The sequence below is a fragment of the Convolutriloba macropyga genome, chromosome 10, assembly GCF_964194025.1.
Source record: "Convolutriloba macropyga chromosome 10, txConMacr16.3, whole genome shotgun sequence".
Taxonomy (NCBI): Eukaryota; Metazoa; Xenacoelomorpha; order Acoela; family Convolutidae; genus Convolutriloba; species Convolutriloba macropyga.
The window spans coordinates 29,164,571-29,190,190 of record NC_134477.1 but is presented as its reverse complement, the minus strand read 5'-3'; the positions used below and the strand labels follow the sequence as shown (position 1 = coordinate 29,190,190).

General features: G+C 40.0%; 1 protein-coding gene and 1 non-coding gene across 3 annotated transcripts in view; one reads left to right on the top strand and one right to left on the bottom strand.

The window, feature by feature from the left end:
• Positions 1-5,451: 5,451 nt before the first annotated feature.
• The window catches only part of LOC142348418 (uncharacterized), a 41,191-nt gene continuing 21,022 nt past the window's right edge, over positions 5,452-25,620 (top strand). Inside the window, exons 1-3 of one of the 2 annotated variants that reach the window (XM_075399776.1) lie at positions 5,452-5,568; positions 7,694-7,784; positions 11,996-12,144. In XM_075399776.1, coding sequence (XP_075255891.1) covers positions 5,532-5,568; positions 7,694-7,784; positions 11,996-12,144 — 277 coding nt within the window. In that variant the 5' untranslated portion in view covers positions 5,452-5,531. Of the gene's footprint in view, positions 5,569-7,684; positions 7,785-11,995; positions 12,145-25,620 lie in introns of both variants that reach the window. The other variant, XM_075399775.1, reaches the window with a different exon arrangement.
• Positions 23,514-23,585, bottom strand: Trnam-cau (transfer RNA methionine (anticodon CAU)). The gene has a single exon. It is a non-coding gene; the product is annotated as a tRNA-Met (tRNA).

Here is a 25,620-nt window from a genome sequence, read left to right as displayed (position 1 = left end):
GTTCACCAGATTGCAGGAGAAAGCAGCAACCGGGTCAAAGAATGCCTTCAACAATTTCGTCGTACAGCACTTCACAGAATAACCAAACAAATAACTCTTCTTGTTTTGTTTGTATTTGTATTTGTATTTGTATTTGTTGCCAACCGTGCCTTTATTTCATATTTGGAATTAAAGTGTTGAAACAGTAGTAGTAGTAGTAGTAGTAGTAGTAGTAGTAGTAGTAGTAGTAGTAGTAGTAGTAGTAGTAGTAGTAGTAGTTGTAGTAGTAGTAGTAGTAGTAGTAGTAGTAGTAGTAGTAGTAGTAGTAGTAGTAGTAGTAGTAGTAGTAGTAGTAGTAGTAGTAGTAGTAGTAGTAGTAGTAGTAGTAGTAGTAGTAGTAGTAGTAGTAGTAGTAGTAGTAGTAGTAGTAGTAGTAGTAGTAGTAGTAGTAGTAGTAGTAGTAGTAGTAGTAGTAGTAGTAGTAGTAGTAGTAGTAGTAGTAGTAGTAGTAGTAGTAGTAGTAGTAGTAGTAGTAGTAGTAGTAGTAGTAGTAGTAGTAGTAGTAGAGTTTCCACTGTGGTTGTCTTCGGAGAATTCTACGTGTGTCATATCTGGAGAAAGCAACGAACGATGAAATTATGTCAAGATCGCGAATGCCCCAACTATCCACTATCCACGATGATCATGCTCAAACGGATAAAATGGTACGGTCACATCCAGAGAATGGAACCAGGAAGATTAGCCCGCAGTGCCTTCGATTGGGACCCGCCCGATCAATACGCCCATGCCAGACGCGCTCCTGGGGGGGCAACGGAAAACGTGGATGAGTCAAATCGAAGGAGACTGTGTACGAAACAAAGTATCGTTCACCAGATTGCAGGAGAAAGCAGCAACCGGGTCAAAGAATGCCTTCAACAATTTCGTCGTACAGCACTTCACAGAATAACCAAACAAATAACTTGTTTTGTTTGTATTTGTATTTGTATTTGTATTTGTTGCCAACCGTGCCTTTATTTCATATTTGGAATTAAAGTGTTGAAACAGTAGTAGTAGTAGTAGTAGTAGTAGTAGTAGTAGTAGTAGTAGTAGTAGTAGTAGTAGTAGTAGTAGTAGTAGTAGTAGTAGTAGTAGTAGTAGTAGTAGTAGTAGTAGTAGTAGTAGTAGTAGTAGTAGTAGTAGTAGTAGTAGTAGTAGTAGTAGTAGTAGTAGTAGTAGTAGTAGTAGTAGTAGTAGTAGTAGTAGTAGTAGTAGTAGTAGTAGTAGTAGTAGTAGTAGTAGTAGTAGTAGTAGTAGTAGTAGTAGTAGTAGTAGTAGTAGTAGTAGTAGTAGTAGTAGTAGTAGTAGTAGTAGTAGTAGTAGTAGTAGTAGCAGCAGCAGCAGCAGCAGCAGCAGCAGCAGCAGCAGCAGCAGCAGCAGCAGCAGCAGCAGCAGCAGCAGCAGCAGCAGCAGCAGCAGCAGCAGCAGCAGCAGCAGCAGCAGCAGCAGCAGCAGCAGCAGCAGCAGCAGCAGCAGCAGCAGCAGCAGCAGCAGCAGCAGCAGCAGCAGCAGCAGCAGCAGCAGCAGCAGCAGCAGCAGCAGCAGCAGCAGCAGCAGCAGCAGCAGCAGCAGCAGCAGCAGCAGCAGCAGCAGCAGCAGCAGCAGCAGCGAAGTTTTTTGGATATACCATGGGTTTTCACCGTTTATGTCATTATTGAGTAAGTTTTTGAAGAGTACCGCGCCATCAATGTTTTATTTAAAAACTGCTGTTTTTCAAATTATTTGAATAATTATGTTTGAAACCCGAACTACTTTTTGACACTCTAACTCAGCAGCTTTTGAATCTTAAGGACACCAATTTTTTTGGAAAAAACCAAAAAAAAACTCGAGGTTCAATGGTGTATTTTAAGTCAAATTATGTCGAATTCAAATACGCTTGATTTTGAACCCTATTTTTTTTATCAAAAAACATATATGAACCGATTTACGATATTCTAATTTTTAGGGAGTACTCACTTAAAAGTTCGAAGATGGCATTGTTCCTTGTCGAATCCCGACACCAGTTCAAAATTCCTCTTTCGGGTCGTGATGTTAAGACGTCAGACTCGTATCGAAAGTTGATTTTCAAACAAAAATAGATTTCTTTTAGAAATCAGTACAAAGCTCAATATTATAGGTTGGAGGTTTTCTGTTTAAATTTAATCTATGTCGCCACTTTAGTAGTCGCCCGCGCGCAATACTCTGTCATTGGCTAATTGAGCGTGGTACTTGGTAAAAATGCAAAGTTAGAAGTTAAATTGTTAAGTAGATTAAGGTGAAGAAAAGTTGGTTTAAATAGATTAAGATTTAATAGAGTGGTTAGCTCTGATGGTAAGTTTGGTGTTCAATGAATGAATTCAATCCTTGTTTTAGTCGGTACCCAATATGGATTCTATCATCGTGGTAATTTAACCGATTCAACAAAGATATGTCAGTTTCGTTGATTTCGCTCGAAGCCCGAGATTTGTCTAATCACAGGTCTATTACCTTAAATCAGGTAATAAATCAAGTGTTAAAATGAATCTTTAACCTTGAAACCCAAGGTTTTTAGTATATATTTATATACGTGTGACACTCACACAGTTGTCCCGAGCCTGCGATGCATCTTTTCACTTATCTTTCCCTGTTTTATTAGTTGATGCAAACATCTATTTAACAATTTCTCAGTTTTTATGGTCCACTTTCTCCATCACGAGCCTCAAAGTAACTAGTTGCTTACGAGCCTCAAACTGACCATTACTAACCTCAAACTCCATTACTAGCTCCAGACTGACTAATTGTTTAGTTGTCACTATTTTTTTTAAAAATAAATATAGGCCTTATAATCTTAAGCTCGATTATTAGGAGTCGTTATCTGTCGTCCAAATGTATTTAAAGGATTTCGACTTTTCTACAGAACGCCGTATTCTGCAAATCAAGTTGCAATTGAATGCTCATATAAGACTAAAGCGTTAAAAGTAAGAAACTAAAACTTGCGTAGGTTCTTCGGCTGTTTCTCCATTGAGAACAGTTCTGGCTCGCAAAGTTTCCTCTGGCTGTTAAAATTGTAAAAGTTTTTATCAACTACCTGTTTTTCCAAACATTAACTGCAGTAACTCTCATTTCTTGGATCTTTTCAGTTTTTGCCCCCCCCCCCCCCCCCCCCAGTTACAGAGCACGTGCCATTAAATAGTTTATCCTTTTGTAAAAATGTTTCACTTGCGTCTGGGGGGGGGGGGGGTGCAAATAATCAAATAATATGCACCCACTAAGCTGGGGGAGGGGGGACAAACGGAAAAGATCCCATTTTTGATAGCATATGTACCATTGTTCAAGCGATTGGGGTAAAGGGTCACTATTTTATTGTTCTGATTATCATCAAATATTTAATGATTAGCATACGGGAACTTGTCTTCGGTAGCTCATGGCCAAATGTCTGAAAAGAAAAGACAATGCTGCATAGATGTTTATTTCATCAGCTCATAAGTACTGTTATTTAGTGCTCCTAAACTGTTTTGTTGACATGTAAATAGAAAATCTACGATGTTAGCCGTGAAGTGAACGAGTTCATCTGGGCCCTAGCAAGTTTCGTCATGTTATTGAATCCAAGGTAAATGGTCAACAATGGCCTTCGTCTTGTTTGAATTTGAGTTCCTTGTGCTTTTTCGAGGCAAACAAATTCAAGAGAAAGTGTTAGACAGCCATAGTAGAGTTTTAATAGATGGCGAGCTTCAGTCTTTTTCTCCTATTTTCAGTAGGTAAGTTTTTATTTTCGAACAAGTTAATTACATTTATAAACCGTTGTCTAATATTATAAGCCAAATTTATCACTTAAATCGCCGTTTGAAATTAAAATTACAGATGTCCTATTTTTTCAGATATAAAAATAAACTTTAAAATATACCGTATTTCTTTCGATTTGTTTGCCCCCCCCCCTCAGCTTACTGGGCTTATATCTGTTACACCCCTAAGCGCACGTGCTATTTTTTTACACAGTAACGTGCTATATAACAACAGATAATTTGCTACTGGGGATTAAAAAACACTGGGGGAACCGGAGTAGATCCTTTGATCTTTCAAAACGTGATAAACAGGCAAAGCCCCTCGGGCATTGTTTCATTAGAGGCCCAAAGTGGGCTTTAGTAGTCCTTCAAGTGCTTAGAGTGGTGCAGCTGCTGGGATGGCCTTAATTTAAGGTTAAAAGGTCATCTTTAGGAATTTTTGGGCTCTAAGTAGTGCAATTTTTCTTTTTTTTTTAAAATTTTCTGAGTTTTTTGGTTAGTCTTAGGTTGAATTTTTTAAAAGTAGATGAATGTCTTTTGCGAGACAAATTTACTCTGTTATGACCATTTTATGAGCTATATTTTTTAGTACTACAAACACGCAAAATAATGCTAATTTTTGCAATTTCTTTTCAAGTTTTTTTTTGAAAATTTTGTCATTTTTAGTGTTTCCAGCCTCAGGGGCCATGGAGTCTACTTAAGGTTTAATAATAGGGCACTGCATAGTTTCTAGTAACAACGGAATGGAACATCTTAATATCTCGATTCTTTTAGCATGTTTTTGATAAATCTGCAATTTTTAAGTTTTCCTAAAATTTGTCAATTTTTGATATTTGTCCAGTCTCAGGTGCCAGAAAAACTATTCCATGGTCTGATAAAAAGTTACTGCATTGTTGTCAGTGTCAATGAAATTGTTTTTTAAAAAAACATTTGTCTTTTAATCAGTTATTCTTGTCTCAGTAGCCAGGCAACCTCCACCAGGGTTTGATTATTGTATAGTTATTAAGGGGCAATGGAATGGTTTTCAACATTTTAATAGAACGAATTTCTATTTTTTGAAATATTATATTTTTTCTTAAAATTATTGTCTATCGATGGTACTGAGCCAGTGAATTTTTTAAGGCTCGGAATTGGGTTAATGGATGGCCTCTAGAGACACAGAAATAATTCTTAAGATATTATTATCACGATTCTCGGCAACATTTCTTTAAAACTTGAAATTGATTTAGTCTTATAGAAAGTTTTGTCATTTTCCGAGTTAATCAATCTTCAAGGACAATGAATTTTTTACAGGTCTTGCTGATTATCTTGGACCGAACATAGAGACAAAAATTGTTTTTGAACAAACGGAAAAGATCCCATTTTTGATAGCATATGTACCACTGTTCAAGCGATTCGGGTAAAGGGTCACTATTTTATTGTTCTGATTATCATCAAATATTTAATGATTAGCATACGGGAACTTGTCTTCGGTAGCTCATGGCCAAATGTCTGAAAAGAAAAGACAATGCTGCATAGATGTTTATTTCATCAGCTCATAAGTACTGTTATTTAGTGCTCCTAAACTGTTTTGTTGACATGTAAATAGAAAATCTACGATGTTAGCCGTGAAGTGAACGAGTTCATCTGGGCCCTAGCAAGTTTCGTCATGTTATTGAATCCAAGGTAAATGGTCAACAATGGCCTTCGTCTTGTTTGATTTTGAGTTCCTTGTGCTTTTTCGAGGCAAACAAATTCAAGAGAAAGTGTTAGACAGCCATAGTAGAGTTTTAATAGATGGCGAGCTTCAGTCTTTTTCTCCTATTTTCAGTAGGTAAGTTTTTATTTTCGAACAAGTTAATTACATTTATAAACCGTTGTCTAATATTATAAGCCAAATTTATCATTTAAATCGCCGTTTGAAATTAAAATTACAGATGTCCTATTCTTTCAGATATAAAAATAAACTTTAAAATATACCGTATTTCTTTCGATTTGTTTGTCCCCCTCAGCTTACTGGGCTTATATCTTTTACACCCCTAAGCGCACGTGCTATTTTTTTACACATGAACGTGCTATATAATAACAGATAATTTGCTACTGGGGAGTAAAAAACACTGGGGGAAACAGAGTAGATCCTTTGATCTTTCAAAAACGTGATAAACAGGCAAAGCCCCTCGGGTATTAAGTTTCCTTAGAGGCCCAAAGTGAGCTTTAGTAGTCCTTCAAGTGCTTAGAGTGTTGCAGCTGCTGGGATGGCCTTAGTTTAAGGTTAAAAGGTCATTTTTACGAATTTTTGGGCTCTAAGTAGTGCAATTTTTCTTTTTTAAAAAAATTTTTTTCTGATTTTTTTGGTTAGTCTTAGGTTGAATTTTTTAAAAGTAGATGAATGTCTTTTGCGAGACAAATTTACTCTCTTATGACCATTTTATGAGCTATGTTTTTTAGTACTACAAACGCAAACACGCAAAATGATGCTAATTTTTGCAGTTTTCAAGTTTTTTTGAAAATTTTTGTCGTTTTTAGTGTTTCCAGCCTCAGGGGCCAGGGAGTCTACTTAAGGTTTAATAATAGGGCACTGCATAGTTTCTAGTAACAACGGAATGGAACATCTTAATATCTCGATTCTTTTAGCATGTTTTTGATAAAATCTGCAATTTTTAAGTTTTCCTAAAATTTGTCAATTTTTGATATTTGTCCAGTCTCGGGTGCCAGAAAAATTATTCCATGGTCTGATAAAAAGTTACTGCATGGTTGTCAGTGTCAATGAAATTGTTTTTTAAAAAAATCATTTGTCTTTTATTCAGTTATTCTTGTCTCAGTAGCCAGGCAACCTCCACCAGGATTTGATTATTGTATAGTTATTAAGGGGCAATGGAATGGTTTTCAACATTTTAATAGAACGAATTTCTATTTTTTGAAATTTGATTTTTTTTCTTAAAATTATTGTCTATCGATGGTACTGAGCCAGTGAATTTTTTAAGGCTCGGAATTGGCATAATGGATGGCCTCTAGAGACACAGAAATAATTCTTAAGATATTAATATCACGAATCTCGGCAACTTTTCTTTAAAACTTGAAATTGATTTAGTCTTTTAGAAAAAGTTTTATTATTTTCCGAGTTAATCAATCTTCAAGGACAATGAATTTTACTTTCTTGTCTTGCCGATTATCTTGGACCGAACACAGAGACAAAAATTGTTTTTGAACATATTTTTGAAATAGGTACATTTGTTGGGATCAAGTTTTGTTGGGATCAAGTTTTGGGAGCAAGTCTTTCAGGTCTTGCTGATTATCTTGGACCGAACACAGAGACAAAAATTGTTTTTGAACATATTTTTGAAATAGGTACATTTGTTGGGATCAAGTTTTGACTTCGGAGTTGTAGCAATTAGTATATTTTTGTTAAGTTGGGTGATTGTTTTAGTTTCTCAACTTTTGAGATAATTTCATTTGTGTTTTGGCTGGCATTGTTCAATTGAATTCTGCTGGTCAGCTAGAGTACTTTAAGTTTTTTATTCAGTTCTTTGGATTATGTTTCAGGACTTTCCGGCTATGTTTTTTATTCGTTTTCTCCGTCGATGATTCTTACGACCTGACTTCTTGGAATTGACTTTTTCAATCACTTCAGTGACTTCTATTGCTTTGCTGTTAAAATTTGTGTACGTGACGTCATTTGTTTTGCTCTTAGGTCAATTGCGTGACTTAGCTCACTAAAATTGGCCTCTGAAATCACTTAATGAACTTTAAATTTTATGAACATTTACTACTTAAAGATCAATAGTGCGAATCCAAGTAGAGTCAGACGCATAATCACTAATTCTTGAGTATTAGAGTCTGGTCAATCTTTCTATCTCATTTCTTTAGTTGTTTAATTTCATGGAAGGCCACAAGCGTCTATCGCGGCTATTTTCCGGCAATCTGCCGGCTATGTTTTTATTGCGTTTTAGTGTTTTCAGTTAATTATGTCCATGGATATTACAAGGAGTCGTACAGTTTCATTTTACCCGACAAAGGCAGCCCGCTCGGCAGACAATGCGCAAGATATAGGTAAGCTAAATTTTACAAATTCTCGCAACAGCGTACCCGACCTCGAGTCACGTTGTTTAGTTACTGTTATACTCACATGTTTTTGTCGAGTTTATTTTTCAAGTAGGACTGAATCGAGTGTTGCTGGAATGAAGTATGCTTTAATAACGGTGATGTGATTTGTATTCTACAAGTACTGATGCAGTTTGGATCGAATTAAGAAGGACCTTGAAAGCACTAATGGAAAACTCAATTTTATACATTTACTGATCTCATTCTCTCAAACAACACGTGACTATCAAAGAATCGACAAGGACTGTTAATGAGCTGCAGCGCAACCAAATAAGTCGATGTAGCTCAGCCAAAAACCGTAGTTAACTAAGACGAAGTAACTTAAAGGTTTAAATTGGAATTAAATTTGAGCTCTCGAATTCTCCTTATTATCAGGTTATTTACGATACTTTAGGTAACCGAAGCTATAGCGGCTATCTTATAGTAATCTGGCTACGTATAAAATTCCGCTGCTCTTTGATGTATCCTTAAATTAAGCTTAAATATAAATTGTGGATGTTCCTAATGAGTTTGTTTACAGCCTTGCAACCAAGAAGAAATTATCATTCAATTTTATTGAAGCAAGACCGACCGTGTCGCAGTATCCAGGATTTAGTTGTGTCATGAATTTTCTTGCTGAACAACACCGAACCGACTGCTAATACTAGTATTAATAGCTGCAATAGCTGATCGGAGTAATGTTGACCCTCTCGTGGTTTTTTATTTCAGCAAGATTTTCGTTACAACCCTATGACGTCACGCTCAATTCAAATCAGCTTTTCTCCATCCATTCGTGCAATTTTCTCGACTGCGTTGCGTGGGTGACGTCATTTTCAGCCTTACTGGACGTTTTTTAGAATTTTTTTCAGGTCTCTTTTCATCGGTTATTTGAGACTATAGGTCTACAAAGCTATCGCATCTTTTTCTGGCAATCTACTGAGCTTCGTATTATGGCGCTGTGTTAAGATATGTTTACAGTATTTTTGAGTTTTGATTTTGATTACACTGAATTAGGAAGGGGGGGGGAAGCGAGTAATTTTGCGGCGTGAAAGTCATTGCTCTAATCATAAAGTTTTTTGTTAACGAGTGGATCGGATATACTTTGAATTGTATGTCAGGACATGTCTTGTTATGTTTTTTTGTCGCAAGATTTTCGTTACGACCATATGACGTCACACTCACTTCAAATCTGCCATTTGTTCATACAGTCATGCATTGTTAGCTGAATTGCGTGCGTGACGTCATTTTTCACTCTGAGTGTTTTGTTTGTTCGTGTGATTAAGTTTTTGGTCTCACGTGACTTACATCACTCTGAAAAATGACTTCTTCACTCTGAAATTTACTTTTTCCTACTTTAATTCCAAGAGATAAGGTCAAGTGAGTGCGTGTCACTCGAATGAAAGGTTATTTGTCAGCAGCGATAACATTTCAGCATTTAATAAAAATTTCCTTTTTTGATCTGTTTCTTATACTATCTTTTTGAGACTGCAGATCTAGGAATCTAATGCTGCTATTTTTTGGCAATCTGCCAGGTCTTTTATTCTCTTTTTCTTGCTGTTGTTCTATTTTTTATTATCAAAGGGTGGTCAGTTATTGAATGGAGATTTTTTTGTGTTGCGAGTTGTTTGTTTGACAATTGTAGTTTCGGTGCGCAACTTGGCATGAAATATTATCAGATATTTATCTGATATAATTAATTGCTCTTGAACGAAGTTCATAGCAATTATTGTAAACATGTGTGTCTTTTTGCGACTTAAAGAGGAGTATTGAGATTCTACAGGTTTTTTTGAGCAGAAAGCAAGTTTGTTCATGACTTGAATTTTGACTTCTTTGTGTTCGAGCATTTACCTCCGTTTTTGATGGTGGACTTCTGTTTTCGAACATCGGACTTTACCAGTAGCTTTGTTTTTAATGTAAAGTAATTAGGAACTGCTTGTAATGTTCAAGGCGTAGAGGTCATTTTGAGATTTTTTGTTCCTATGTAACTCACCCCTAATTATCTAAACTACACAGCACAAACTCCCCCCACCAGCTATCTACCCCCCCCAACACCACCTACCTAAACCCCCCCACCGCCCCCGCACGACCCCCCCCCCTCCCCAACCTACCCCCCACCTACCCCTACCCCCTCCCTTCACCTAGGTACCCCCACCTACCCCTTCCCCCCCAACTACCCCAGCACTACCCACCTCCCATACCTATCTAACCACCCACCTACCTACCCCCCTAAACCTACCTACCCCCCCCCCCCACCTACCCCTACCCCCAAACTACCCCCTCCCTTCACCTAACTAACCCCACCTAACCCCCCCCCCCCCCCCCCCCCCAACTACCCCATCATTAATCACCTCCCCAACCTATCTACCCACCCACCCTACCTAGCTCCCCTTTTAAAAACACTTTAATGTGGTTTGTTGGGCTACTTTTATTTTTTTCTCTTGTCTATTTTGATGTTCAGATTTCGTAAGCTTAGGTTAGAGATTATAATGCACGACGGTTCGAGTCGTTTCCGGTATTCTGCCGGCTATGTTTTTATGCAAAATTATCGCTTGACCGTTTTGACTTCTCGAGTGACTTTTACGCCCTTGATTTTTTGCGTTTCGCGTGATCTAAAATTCTCTCTCAATCACAATATCAAGCAGCTAAACTCATTTGGCGGCAAATTAATGCTAAAAGTCAAATGAAAAGTGCGCCGAAACTTGTGCATTTTTCTTAGTCCCATTTAGGCTCTCCCTCACCCCCCCTGACTGAAGCAGGTTGCAATTGATTAGAGCTCCCACTAGTCGTTCGAGAGCAATTCTTCCGACGTTTAGTCGGTTATGTTTTTCCTCCTTTCTCATTTTATCTTTTCTCCTAGTTATTGCATATAAAATAAAACAACCCTATTCAGATTGCTGCTACCTGTTTCAGTGTTCCTCATAATGTGTTCAAGCAGTTAGAGTTTACTTTTTAAATTGTCTTTCATCATTGAAAGGTTCCTTGCCCCCCCCCACCCCGCCTCCAAAAAAACCCACGTCTCATTCCATACCTAAAGCTGCGCGCCTGAGACCCCCCACTCCACTCAACCCCCCCCCCCCCCCCTCCCTCACCACTTAATGCACACATTGATACTGGACTCCAGCTGGCTTCCACCGAAGCACTTCGCTTGACTGTAGTCGTTTATATTTAATTGTGTTAAATAGTTCAAAGTCTTAGGCAAATGTTGAGGCGGGTAGCATGTAGGAGTCCGTTGAAGTAAATGAGATCTGAAGCTTCTAGGTTGAATGCGAAAATCATAAATATAACAGATTACTCCTTAGGGAAACAGACATCGTAAAAAAGTTCTGCGTGGGGTGAGGCAATAGAAATGTCCTCGTAAACAATATAAAAGAGAAACTCCCGCTTTAATTAATAGTAAGAAAAGTCCTCAAAAAAGAAATGTTTGCTGACAGAATTGTCCTCCGTAAATAATAAAACTTTAAACTTAAATATTTTTTCGTATGATTGATGATATTGAATGAGAGTGACTTCGGACACAACATGGTAATGAAGCTCGACTATTTCCGAAGAATTCATAGCGGAAAATGGGAAGAGTTTTATGCCCTAATAAATGTGCAACTCGTGATTTGATAGTTTTCACCCCGAGGGAGATATTTATTCAGTTTCAGAAAAGTAACTGATGAACTAGCATTGCAATCTTAGTTTTACGGTGACAAAAAACAGTTGCTGCAAGTACATTTAAATCGTTCAGTATGTTTTCAGTATGTACAGTATTTCAAAATGAATTATTCTCGAGGAGAAATTTGATAGACAGGAATCTTTTGAGTAACATGATTTCAATTCCAATGAAATAGCTGACTGAAAAGGCAATGTTTCAAATGAAGAGAGCTATTTGCAGCGATGAGTTAGGGTTGTCTCTTTCTCCGATAAAGTAGCTACATTTTGTTCTAATACTTTACAACGAGGCTTTTTCATGCCAGTGAGGCATGGCAAGGGATATATAGATCAATCGTAAGGAGAAATAAGTTTCTTTGTGAATATGCTTCAGCCGACTATTTTCTACATTAGTACCTGCCTGTAAAATCTTAACCAACATGACCGAACCTGTGATTTGCGATAGTATTTGTTCGTGTGTTTAAATATTATTTAAAATTTGGACAATTAGTCTGCTAGATGGGACTGACTCTATTTTACTATTTCAGTAATGTGTACTGCTTCAACGGCTTCAACGTTCCCGAGCTGCAGAATGGAAGATTCCCAATGCCTGGCGACGCAGGAATGTTTGCATCCGCTGTTTTGCCTTTTTATCAACGGTTGAATTGGTTCGCCCTGAATAACCCAACAGGCCTAGGTAAAATATTACTTTAGAATACATTTTTTCTCATGTCACGTACTTTGTATGTGTTTTTGTGGCAAAAACAAAACTGATATGCTTACCTGAACAAACCACTGCGTGAGTTTGCGCGAATAATTGTTCAAGAGGAGTAGCGTTTCATGTATCCATGTCTATTGCATCGTTAAACCAGCCGGAGACCAACTACTGTATCGTCAGACAAACCAAGATTTTTTCAAAGCTAAACCGCTTATTTACGACCGAATGTATTCAAAATTATTTAAATTTCAGTACAAAAAACATAAGAATGGTGCCTGATTAATTGCTCTCAAACGAAGTTTGTAGCGACTATATTAGTCTTGTGGTCTTTTAATGCAATTTGCTGCTTGACCGATTTGTTGTCTGACCCATTTGACTTTTCGTTTTCCAAAACGGGAAAACTGGGTAGCGCTCGGAGGGCATTATGTGACCGAGCAGCTCTCTCAGAGCCTCAAGTTTTACTAGTCTCTAATTATGCGATTCACCGAAGCTGTTTTGAGGAGACAATTTCAGGGTGTGAGGGAGTGGTTTTTAGTCTTAAAACTTTAGCCCCCTCATTCGCCCCCTCAGTCGCAATGTTTTCTTAGCCGTTTATTGCGGTTTTGTTCTAGAACATTTTTTTCGATTTCACTTCTCGAGTGACTTTTTCGCGCTTAAGTCTGTAATTTATCATGCTGGTGGTTGGGAGTTCACACCCCTCCTTAGTCTGCATGTTCTACACCCTTAGCTTACGGCCGCTCTGAATTAAGTTGCCCCAAATGTCGTTGGACAGCAATTTGTGCGACGTTAGCTGTTTTTTTTATCGTTAGTACAATGTTCTGCTCGTTAAACTGATTGGAGCCACACTATCTAAAGGTTGAAAATCAATATGAAGTAAATACAATTGTTGCACTATTGTTTGACATTTCCAAAACCTAGCCGGAAACGACTCGAAGAGCTCTGTAGACATAACTCTTAACTTACCTCACCTCTAGAATGGTCAGAATAATCGATAAGAAGCAAGGAAGTATATAGTTAGAAGAAATTTTAGCTATGAATGTGATTAGGTGTGTGTGTGTATGTGTGACTAAGCGCGCGTGTCTGTGCTTGTGGGTGTGCGTTTGTTGGGGGTGTGTGTGCTTTTGTCTGTGTGTGTGTCTGTTTTCATGTTGTGTGCGCGCGCTTGTGTGTTCCTGTCTGTGTTTGTCTGTGTGAGCGCGCGCTTGTGTGCGTGTGTATGTTTGTTTGTGTGTGTGCGTGTGTCTTGTCTCCGTTTGTGTATTTGTCTGTCTCGCGATTATTTGTGTGCGTGTGTGTGTTTGTGCTTGCTCGTGTGTGTATGTGTAGCAGCGTGCGTGTGTTTGTGTTTGTCTGTGTGAGCGGCACTGAGTATCTGAACGTTGAAAGTTTATTTGAAGTGAATACAATTGTTTCCCTATTGTCTGACATTTCATAAACATAGTCGGAAACGACTCGAAGAGCTCTGCAGACAAAACTTTTAACTTACTCACCTCTAGAATGGCCAGAATTACCGATTATAAGCAAGTAAGTAACAGGTTAGAATAAGTTTTGAGCTAGGAATGTGATTAAGTGTGTGACTGCGTGTGCGCGTGTCTGTGCTTGTGGGTGTGCGTTTGCTGGAGTGTTTGTGTCCCTCTGTGTGTGCGTGTCTGTGAGTGTTTTTTTTGTGTTTGTGTGTATATTTGTGTCTGTGCGCTTGTGTGCGTGTGTGTGTGTGTTTGTGTATGTATGTGTCTGTGTGTGTGAGCGCGCGCCTGTGTGCGTGTGCATGTCGGAAACAACTTGAAGAGCTCTGTAGACAAAATTCTCAACTAACTCAACTCTAGAATGGTCAGAATAACCGATAAGAAGCAAGGAAGTATTTAGTTAAAATTTTTTTTAGCTAGGAATGTGATTAGGTGTGTGTGACTTCGCGCGCGGGTGTCTGTACTTGTGGATGTGCGTATGTTGGGGTTGTGCGTGTATGTGTGTGTGTGTGTGTGTGTGTGTGTGTGTGCGTGTATTGTGGGTGCGCGCGCTTGTATGTGCTTGTCTGTGTATTTTTGTATCTGTGTGTGGGCGCGCGCTTGTGTGTGCGTGTATGTTTGTGTGCGTGTGTGTGTGCGTGTTTTTGTCTGCGTTTGTGTATCTGTCTGTCTTTGCATGTGTGCATGTGTTTGTGTGTCTGTTTGTGTATGTTAGCGTGTATTTGTGTGCGTGTGTGATATTGCGCGCGTGTGTGTACGTGTAGGTCCGTGCATGTGTTTGTGTGTGTGTATGTGTGCTTGTGTGTTCATTAGTGTCTATGCGTTTGTTTGTTTGTGTGCGCGCGTCTATATGCGTTTGCTTGTGCGTGTGTTTGTGTGTGCTTTTGTGTGCGTGTGTTTGCTGGCGTGCGTGTGTGAATGTGAGTGTTTGCGTGTATTTGTGTGCGTGTGTGTGTTATTGCGCGCGCGTGTGTACGTGTAGGTCCGTGCGTGTGTGAATATGAGTGTTTGCGCGCGCGCGCGTGTGTGTGTGTGTGTGTGTGTGTGTGTGTGTGTGAGTCCATTTATGTGTTTACGCGCGCCTGTGTGTTAGTGTCTGTTTTTGTTTGCTTGCGTGTGGCTTTCTGCGTGTGTGTGTGTGCAATTGTAGGTTTGTGCGTGCGTGTATTTGTTTTTGTGTGTGCGCGCGTGTGTGCACGTTTGTGCTTTTGCTTGTGCATGTGTCTCCGTGTTTGTTTATGAGTGCGCTCCTGCGTGTGTGTACATGTGCTTGTGTGTTTGTTCGTGTGTGTGTGTGTGTGTGATTGTGTTTGTGTGTGTATGCGTGGGTATGTGTGTGCGAGTGCGTGTCTGTATGCGTGCATATGTGCGCGTGTATGTGTGCTTGCGCTCGTGCGTGTGTGTACATGTGCTTGTGTGTTTGTTCGTGTGTGTGTGTGTGATTGTGTTTTTCTGTGTATGCGTGGGTATGTGTGTGCGAGTGCGTGTCTGTATGCGTGCATGTGCGCGTGTATGTGTGCTTGCGCTTGTGTGTGTTTTAGTGTTGGTGTATGCGCGTACGTGCGTGTGTTTGAGCCCTTGTTTGTGTGTTTTTGTGTGCGTACGTGTGTGCGTCTGTTTATCTGTTTGTGCTTGCCCGTGTGCATTTGTGTCTGTGCGTGTTTGTGTACGTGCTTGTGTTTGTAGGTTGGTGTGTGTGCTTGCATATGTGTGTGTGTGCGTGAATGCGTGTGCTGTGCTTCTCTCTGTGTCTTTGTGTGCTTGTATATGTTCATGTGTGCGTGCGTGTGGTTGAGTGCCTGTGTGTATTTTCGTGTGCGTGTACATTGATGTCTGTGTATGTGTGTGGGTGTGTGTGTGTGTGTGTGTGCGTTTGTCTGTGTGCGCGCGTGCGTGTGTGTGGCTGTTTGTGTGTTTGTTCATTTGGGTGGTTTCATGTATGTTTGTGTGCAAGCGTGTGGGTGTGTTTATGTGCGTGTTTTTTGCGTGCGTGTCTTCATTTGTTTGTGCGTGAGTGTTTGTGTGTGTGCGTGCGTTTGTGTGCACTCGCGTGCGTTTGTGTGCATGTACTGGCGTATGTTAGTGTTTCTAAATGCGTTAGTGTCTTTGCGTGTATGTTTGCAAGTGGGTGTGTGCCTGTGCTTGTATGAGTGTTTGCGCGTGTGTATAAAAGTGTCTGTGTGAGGGTTTGTGTCTGTGCTTGTGTGTGCGTGCATGTGTGGTGGTGTGCGCCTCTACTTGTGCGTGTGTGTGCATTTGCATACATTGTCTGTGTGTGTGCGTGCCTGTGTCTGTAAATGTGTTTGTGTTCTCGTGTGTGTGTATATATGTTTGTGTGTGCGCGCGCGTTTGTGCATTTCTGTGTATGCGCGTGCGCGCGTGCAAACGTGTGTGTTTGTTTGTGTGCGTGCGCGTTTGTGCTTGTGTGTGCGTGCCTGTGTTTGTGTTCGTTTTTTTTTGTGTTCGTGTGTTTGTGTACGTGTGTTTGTGTTCGTGTGTGGGTTTGTTTTTTGGTTAGTTTGTGTGTGTGTGTGTGTGTGTGTGTGTGTGGGTGCTTGTGTGTCTGTGTAATGTCTGCGTTTGTCCGTGCGCGCGCGTGTGTGTCATTGTGTGTGTGCGTTTTTGACTGTGCGCAAGCGTGCGTGTGTTCACGCGTGTGTGCACTAGACATTGCGTGTGTGTGTGGGTGTGTGTGTGAGCGCGCGCCTGTGTGCCTGTGCATGTTTGTATGTTCTCGTGTGTGTTTGTGTGCGTTTGTGTATCTGTCTGTTGTCTGTCTCTGCATGTGTTTGTGTGTGTGTGTCTGTGTGTGAGCGTGAGTTTGTGTGCGTGTGTTTGTGCGCGCGTGTGTATGTGTGGGTGCTTGCGTGTGTTTGTGTGTGTCTGTATTAGCCGCACTGAATATCTAAACGTTGAAAATCCATTTGAAGTGAATACATTTGTCGCCCTAATGTCTGACATTTCAGAAACATAGTCGGAAACAATTTGAAGAGCTCTGTAGACAAAATTCTTAACTAACTCAACTCTAGAATGGTCAGAATAACCGATAAGAAGCAAGGAAGTTTTTAGTTAAAATTTTTTTAGCTAGGAATGTGATTAGGTGTGTGTGACTTTGCGCGCGCGTGTCTGTACTTGTGGATGTGCGTATGTTGGGGTTGTGCGTGCGTGTGTGTGTGTGTGTTTGTGTGTGTGCGTGTATTGTGGGTGCGCGCGCTTGTATGTGCTTGTCTGTGTTTTTTGTATCTGTGTGTGGGCGCGCGCTTGTGTGTGCGTGTATGTTTTTGTGCGTGTGTGTCTGCGTGTTTTTTGTCTGCGTTTGTGTATCTGTCTGTCTTTGCATGTGTGCATGTGTTTGTGTGTCTGTTTGTGTATGTTAGCGTGTATTTGTGTGCGTGTGTGTTATTGCACGCGCGTGTGTACGTGTAGGTCCGTGCATGTGTTTGTGTGTGTGTATGTGTGCTTGTGTGTTCATTAGTGTCTATGCTTTTGTTTGTTTGTGTGCGCGCGTCTATATGCGTTTGCTTGTGCGTGTGTTTGTGCGTGCTTTTGTGTGCGTGTGTTTGCTGGCGTGCGTGTGTGAATGTGAGTGTTTGCGTGTGTGTGTGTGTGTGTGTGTGTGTGTGTGTGTGTGTGTGTGTCTGAGTCCATTTATGTGTTTGCGCGCGCCTGTGTGTTAGTTTCTGTTTTTGTTTGCGTGCGTGTGGTTTTCTGCGTGTGTGTGTGTGCAATTGTAGGTGTCTGTGTGCGTGCGTGTATATGTTTTTGTGTGTGCGCGCGTGTGTGCACGTTTGTGCCTTTGCTTTTGCATGTGTCTCCGTGTTTGTTTATGAGTGCGCTCGTGCGTGTGTGTACATGTGCTTGTGTGTTTGTTCGTGTGTGTGTGTGTGTGATTGTGTTTGTGTGTGTATGCGTGGGTATGTGTGTGCGAGTGCGTGTCTGTATGCGTGCATATGTGCGCGTGTATGTGTGCTTGCGCTTGTGTGTGTTTTAGTGTTGTTGTATGCGCGTACGTGCGTGTGTTTGAGCCCTTGTTTGTGTTTTTGTGTGCGTACGTGTGTGCGTCTGTTTATCTGTTTGTGCTTGCTCGTGTGCATTTGTGTCTGTGCGTGTTTGTGTACGTGCTTGTGTTTGTAGGTTGGTGTGTGTGCTTGCATATGTGTGTGTGTGCGTGAATGCGTGTGCTGTGCTTCTCTCTGTGTCTTTGTGTGCTTGTATATGTTCATGTGTGCGTGCGTGTGTGTGGTTGAGTGCCTGTGTGTGTATTTTCGTGTGGGTGTACATTGATGTCTGTGTATGTGTGTGGGTGTGTGTGTGTGTGTGTGTGCGTTTGTCTGTGTGCGCGCGTACGTGTGTGTGGCTGTTTGTGTGTTTGTTCATTTGGGTGGTTTCATGTATGTTTGTGTGCAAGCGTGTGGGTGTGTTTATGTGCGTGTTTTTGCGTGCGTGTCTTCATTTGTTTGTGCGTGAGTGTTTGTGTGTGTGTGCGTGTTCGTTTGTGTGCACTCGCGTGCGTGTGTGTGCATGTACTGGCGTATGTTTGTGTTTCTAAATGCGTTAGTGTCTTTGCGTGTATGTTTGCAAGTGGGTGTGTGCCTGTGCTTGTATGAGTGTTTGCGCGTGTGTATAAAAGTGTCTGTGTGAGGGTTTGTGTCTGTGCTTGTGTGTGCGTGCATGTGTGGTGGTGTGCGCCTCTACTTGTGCGTGTGTGTGCTTTTGCATACATTGTCTGTGTGTGTGCGTGCCTGTGTCTGTAAATGTGTTTGTGTTCTCGTGTGTGTGTGTATGTTTGTGTGTGCGCGCGCGTTAGTGCATTTCTGTGTATGCGCGTGCGTGAGTGTTTGCTTCTGCATGTGTGTTAGTTTTTGTGCAAACGTGTGTGTTTGTTTGTGTGCGTGCGCGTTTGTGCTTGTGTGTGCGTGCCTGTGTTTGTGTTCGTGTGTTTGTGTACGTGTGTTTGTGTTCGTGTGTGGGTTTGTTTTTTGGTTAGTTTGTGTGTGTGTGTGTGTGTGTGTGTGTGTGTGTGTGGGTGCTTGTGTGTCTCTGTAATGTCTGCGTTTGTCCTTGCGCGCGCGTGTGTGTCATTGTGTGTGTGCGTTTTTGACTGTGCGCAAGCGTGCGTGGGATCACTCGTGTGTGCACTAGACATTGCGTGTGTGTGGGTGTGTGTGCTTGCTTGTTTTTGTGTGCGTGCATGTGTACGTATGTTTGTATGTGTGTGTCTGTGTTTGTGTCTGTACATGTGTTTGTGTGCGTTTGTATGTTTGTGTTTGTTCTGCGGGTTGATGTCTCTGCGTGTTTGTTTGCGTGCGTGTGTCTGTGTTTGTGCGTGTTTATGTGCGCGCGTGTGTTTGTCACTGTGCGTGTGTGCAGGTTCGTGTCTGTGCGCAATCGCGTGTGTGGGTACGTGCGTGTGCCCGTGTGTGCTTTAGTGTCTTGCGTGCCTGTTTGTGTATGTGTGCGTGTTTTTGTGTGTGCGCGCGCGCTTATGTGTTTGTACGAATGCTTGCTATTTGTATGTGTATGTGTGCGCGTGCTTGGGTTAGTGCGTTCGTGCGCGTTCTTTTTTGTGTGTGCGTGTGTGTGTATATTTACTTTTATGCGTGTGCGTCATTTTCAATGTGTGTGTGCTCGCGTGAGGGTTTGTGTATTTGCGTGTGTGTGTGTGTGCGCGCGCTTGCGTATCTGTCCGTGTGTGTGCGTTAATATCTGAGTGCGCGCTTTTGTGCTTGTGCGTGTGGCTGTGGGTGCCTGTGTTTGTTTGTGTGTGCATGTGTGTGTGCGCGCGTGCGTTTGTACTTGTTTTTGTGCGTGTGTGCGTGTATGTATGTGTTCGTGTTTGCGAGCGTTTATGCGCGCGTGTGTATGTTTGTGCACGTGCATGTCCGTTTATGTATGTGTGCGTTAGTGTCTCTGCTTGTGTGTGTGTGCGTTTGTGTCTATGCGTGCATGTGGTTGTGTGCCTGTGCGTGTGTTTTTGTGTGCGTTAGTGTATGCGCGAGCGTGCGTTCGTGTGGTTGTTTGTGCCTGTGCTTGTGTGTGCGAGGATGTGTGTGTGTGTGTATGTATGTATGTATGTATGTATGTGTGAGATTTGAGATGAATATCCTAATGGTTTGAGTAGTTTTATGAGGAAGGGTGAGGGCTTTTTTGGGGGAGGTATCGGGCGGACGTAGCTAGGTTTGTTTTTTTTTGGGGGGGGGGGGGGGTTATGCAGCTGTTTCAATCAGTTCTTAGTTGGTAGATAGGGGTAGGTGTGTGTGCGGTGTGGGCGCAGATGGGGGCTGGCAGTAGTTGAGGGTAGGTGGAGAGTACAGGTGGGCGGGGTGTTAGGTAGGCTGTAGGGGAGGAGGGCTAGGTAGGTCTAGGTGGTTAGGTATTTGGTGGGGGTAGGTTGCTGGGGTGTTTGTGTTAGCAGGGGGTAGATTGGTGCACAGAGGGTAAATGCGGGTTGCGATTAGGTAGGTGTAGGGGAAGGGGGGTTAGTGGTTGTCTATATGGGGGATACGTGTAGGGGTTGATAGGCAGGTTGTTGGCTTGTAGTTTAGATAGGTAGAAGAAACTTTTATGGGATCAAAAATTTTCAAAATGACCTTTTCACTTTGAATATTATCAGCAGTTCATTAATACTGCAGGGTGTACTGTTCAAAAACAAGTAATTTTTCAATTACTGGTAATTTTCGAAAAGAATGAAGTGAAAATTCGTTTCGTGAACAAGTTTGACTTAGGTAAAAAATCTAGCCGATAGAATAACGGAAACGACTCAAAGTGTCGCATAATAAAAATATAATTTAACAGGCCAAACTTCAGCTTAAGAAACCTGTAGAATATTGTAAAATTCTGTGTAATACCAATACTCCTCTTCGAGTCTGTTAAACCTCTAATACAATTATTCCTCTTCGGGTCGTAAGAACACAATTTATGCTATCATGGATGTATACAGCCGATTCTCATTTTTTCTCAAGAACTAGTGACCATGCAACACTGGAGTTTTTTTAAAATGGAGGCACGCCATAACCTACAATTCACCCAGCCATACTATCCCAAATTATGGTGCCTTTTGTTGAAAAAAACGTCGTTCGTGCAATAAATCGTTGTAAAAAAAACAAAGAAGCTACAGGGCTAAGGTAAAATTGTCTCTAAAAGCTCACTCAGATCCGTCACCATCGTCAGTTATTAGACCACTGACCCGGTCATCGAAGTACTCTGGCTACGTTATCGTCTCATGAGACTGACTTTAAACGACATACTCAAACTATCAGTTGAAATTTTATTGGCAGTCAGAATGCGGTGTTGAAGCTGAGCAATAAATCAATTTTGAAGCACTTTTAGGTACATTTTTGGAATAGGTGCAATTTTTCGACTATTTGAAAGTGGTTCGACGTCTAGAAAATTAATTTCATTTGTTGCAGATAGTAGATTCATTCAAATGTTGTTTTGACGATTATTAATTTCAAATGATACATAGCGCGGAGGAACTGAATAATTATGCAAAGCAAGATTTTGTTGAAATATTTTTCAAATCTTTTTGATGAGCAAGATATTGGCTGAGGACTAGAAATATTTAATTGTATGTTTGAATAATATGCGTTTTCTGACTTTGAATTGTAGTGAGTGTATTTGCTGCAGTAATTGCATTAACTTGAGACATTGATCTGCTCGCTCAATATTGGATCTATAAAATATTTGTGAAACAACCTTTTGTATTTAATACGAGAAGTTAATGCATCATTTGAAAAAATTGAGCGGAGCAGGCTGGCTGAGTTTAGAATTGACGGTCATCAAAGAAAAAGTTTTGTTTTGCATCTCAAATGTCGTACCTTTATTGTACCTTTTGATAAGCATGAGAAAAGGTAATATAGCAGAAATGTCATTAAACATAATTAAATTAAAAGATTTTACTATAGCGTGTTTAAAAAAATTTTTTAATAAATGATTAATAATTCTCATCTCTCCCATTTCTTCCCGGGTCGAGGTTTGGCGGTGAATTTTTGTCAGAAATGCGGTGAACAAAAAAAATGTCACCGAGTATTTCTTGCATCTTTTTGGCGGTGAATTATTTATTTTCACTGCGTTCTCACCGCATTCTGACAAAAAAGAAAATTCCGGGTTCGAACCTCTCGCCTCTGCATGTCTACAAATTCTTATTCCATTGCGCTATCTGTCACTTGCTTCTATGAAATTTCTTGTGAATTTAAATCAGATTCAATAAACGTTATTGAAAACAAATGCGGTGAATTTTTGTAAGAAATGCGTTGAATTTTGCTGTGGATTTTTGTTAGCCTAATTGTTGTGATAAACTTATTAAATAGATTTGTTATGGCAAAATCATTGTACTGGGGACCTCCAATGGGAGGGTTTTAGAGGCAAGGTTCGGGTATGGTTCGTTAGAGTCAAGGTCCGACTCATCACATCAGGTCGTATCATTCTAACAGATTTCTTTTTTAGAACAATTTCTTGTGTTTTTGAATGTTAGCAGGCTCCGTGAATGGGATGTTTTGATGCCAACCATCTTCCTTCATCACATCAGGTCGTAGCATTCTAATTGATTTCATTTTTAGAGCATTTTTTGTGTTTTGAATGTTAGCAGGCTCTGTGAATGGGACGTTTTGATGCCTACCCTCTTCCCTCCAGCTGCTCGGACTTGGTCTTGGGTACTTCTCGTACCAAATATATAGACGAGGGTCAAGTAAAGGGTTGTGTTCACTCCTATCGAGGTGCTAAACTGCTAGATCTCTGTGATGTTATCAATAAATACCCAGACCAGAAGCTGAACACTGTTGTAGTAATTGCCGGCTTCAATGATCACCGTAGTAGTATTGAAACTTTCATAGAGCATTGGAAATTCCTCATTCAGCTGATTATTGTTAAATTTAGCCCAAATAATTTGATTGTTCCCAAAGTTATACCCAGCAGCTGTAATCGCCTCATAAATAAGAAAATCAGTGCCCTTAACTACGCTTTGTATATTTATATTGATTCTTGTGCCCTAAAGTTGTTTATTGTTTCACCCTCATTTAGAAATGTTCTTGAACCTAACCTGTTCTGTAAAGACACCGTGCATTAGTAGTAATATAGTGAGCTACACTCCCCGGGGGGGTGAGGTCCCCCATGTATTAAGATAGGGTATAGCGTATTTTTCGGGATTTGGGTCCTCCCTAACGTATTAAGATAGGGAATGAATTAGCATGTATTAAGATTAGGTATAGCGGTGTTAATGTATTAAGATTAGGTATAGGTTGCATGTATTAAGATTAGGAATAGAATCTCCATGTATTAAGATTAGGAATAGAATCTCCATGTATTAAGATTGGGTATAGCCGCCATGTATTAAGATTGGGTATAGCCGCCATGTATTAAGATTAGTTATAGCCGGCGACATGTATTAAGATTATGCGCCGACATGTATTAAGATTAGTAATAGCCGCCGACATGTATTGAGATTAGTAATAGCCGCCGACATGTATTAAGATTAGTTATAGCCGCCGCCATGTATTAAGAGTAGTATAGTCGGTGCAAATGTGGGGGGTAGGTTCGGAGACGCTCCTGATAGGCTGAAATTTTGAGGGGAAAATATCAATGTTTGTGTAGTTATTAAGTGTTTACTTGAGAACAATAGAATTGGCGTGGGTAATTAATTGCTGTAATTATGTGAGGGGTAATTATGTGACAGGTTGAATTTTGTTTACAAATTTTATGTTATTAAATTGTGAAATTAATTGGTGGGGGTTTTCAATTACCCTAGTTATCTGAGGGGTAATTATGTGACATGTTGAATTTTTGTTTACAAATTTTAGGTCAATTGCAAAGATTGTTCCCCTAATTGTTTGAATCAATTGTGTAACAAATGTCTTTTGCGCGCTCATTAATTGGAAAAAGTCAAGATAGCAAGAGGTAGTTTTGATCTACCGTCCTCTGGGTTATGGGCCCAGCGCGCTCCCACTGCGCCATCTTGCTAATTACATGCATATATGCATTATTTTTTGTACATTATTTGAAAAAAGATGTTAAATAAAAGAAAAAAATGAATTAAAATAGTATAAAATGACAGACACAGTACAAATTATGAGCATCAAAATACAAAATTACTCAATCATTTACAATAAACTGTATAAATTTCAATGAACATCAAGGTACACTTAGCCGAGTGGTTAATAAAGTTCGATAAAAAAAGTTTAGAAAACTCACGAGAAACAGTTACGAGAAACATATACTATCGACTTTATTAACTTCAGCTTACTAAATACCAAAATGAACACTACTACATATAGTTACTTATAAAATTTAACACGTGTACATCATGAATATTGTTCAAGTTGGTTTGAAAAAACTTAAATAGTTGAAATGCTGCAAAAATTGCGTAGAATCCACACAAATTTTGCATCTTCTGAAGTGGTCGATGTATTATTTTTTGGTACTTTTTACCTAAAAATTTGTAATGTGTTACTGATCGAGCCAGAGAATCCGCATAATAGTAACTTCTGTTGAGTCGAGCAATCAATATCCAATGTTCACCGACTTCTTTACTCGAAGCAGTGTTAATGATTGCAAAGCTGAATTTGGGTAAATTTGGAATGAAATCTGCTGGAAACGATCCAATGTATTTGAATTTTAGCTCAGGAATGCGTTCAATAATTTGTTGAAGAGATTGATTATCCATGACAAATAATCTTCTGTTTCAATTCGCAAGCTCCGTTTGAACAGGGATTTCTCACATTACAATCAAGTTGAAATGATTCGTTCTTTTCAATAAAGCAACAATCTTTAGATTGGGGAATTTTACGTATCAGATCTCCTGTAGATTTACTTACTCTGTCTTCACTATTACCTGTGACATCGGGATGAAAGATAATAATGATGATTAAAAGTCCCAGGAATACTGCACAAATAAGGTATACATATAAGTTTGGAGTAGGTCTACCCCAATTTTCATCCATTCCCTATCTTGATATTATAGTGTGAAAAGGGTTGCAACTGGGCGATGAAAGTACATATCCAACAAATGTTCCAACGCAGAAGGCAATAATATAAAAACCATAAAAAATTGAGAAGAAAATTAAAAAATCTTGATTAATGCAGAGTTCTTCAGACATTCTTAGCAACTGTTCCAAACTGATCAATTTTAACTGTTGAGATTCGTTCTCCGAGAACAATTAACTCGGTAACATTGGTTAGCGGACGTTCAAAGAACATTTCTAAACGAAGACTTTCCCCACTGAGTTCAGGATAATGGACATTTTCACCAGCATCTTGGAGTGATGTGAGATCGAATACAAGCACATAATGATCTGTGAAGAAATCATTCGGTAACGCAGGAGTTTCTTCGTTGAAGTTCATTGCCTTCATTGTTGTAACATAAGCTCTACAATTGTTGGTTGTATCAATTGAGACAACAGCTCTCCCCCCTCGAACAATTCTCAGCTCCCGCAGTCCAAACTTTCGATAATGAAAAGGATTTTCTTGAAAATGTCCGGTGAATGCTGAATTAGTGTTCATTGCTATTGCAATTCGTCTGATTGGGGCATTATTGAAAACATTTTCCTGAATAAATTGATTTTGTCCAGAAGGAATAATAAATGTTCGCGCAATTGTCTCCATAAAATTATAGCAAGCTGGTTGATGTGTTAGTTGATACTTGATTGTCTGGTGATAGACCTCATTAACGACAACACGTCTCGTAAAAAGTGAACAGTCAAGAACTCTAAGGGAAACATGTGGATTGTAGGAAATCATGTAAAAATTTGGTCTCGCTCGAATCAATTTGAGTCTAATTTTTGTATTTGGAAGTAATAATTTTTCACATTGAAATAAGTCGATTGCAAGTTTACCATATAAGGTAACCCCATCTTTCACTAAAAGCTCTTCTTCCCTATCTATGAACGGACTTTTTTCATAATCACTAGGATCTTTCTCAAATTCGTATCCATGACAAGCCAAAATTCCTTCATTATTCATTGTAGAAGCATTGAATTCATTGGATATCAGAGCTTTG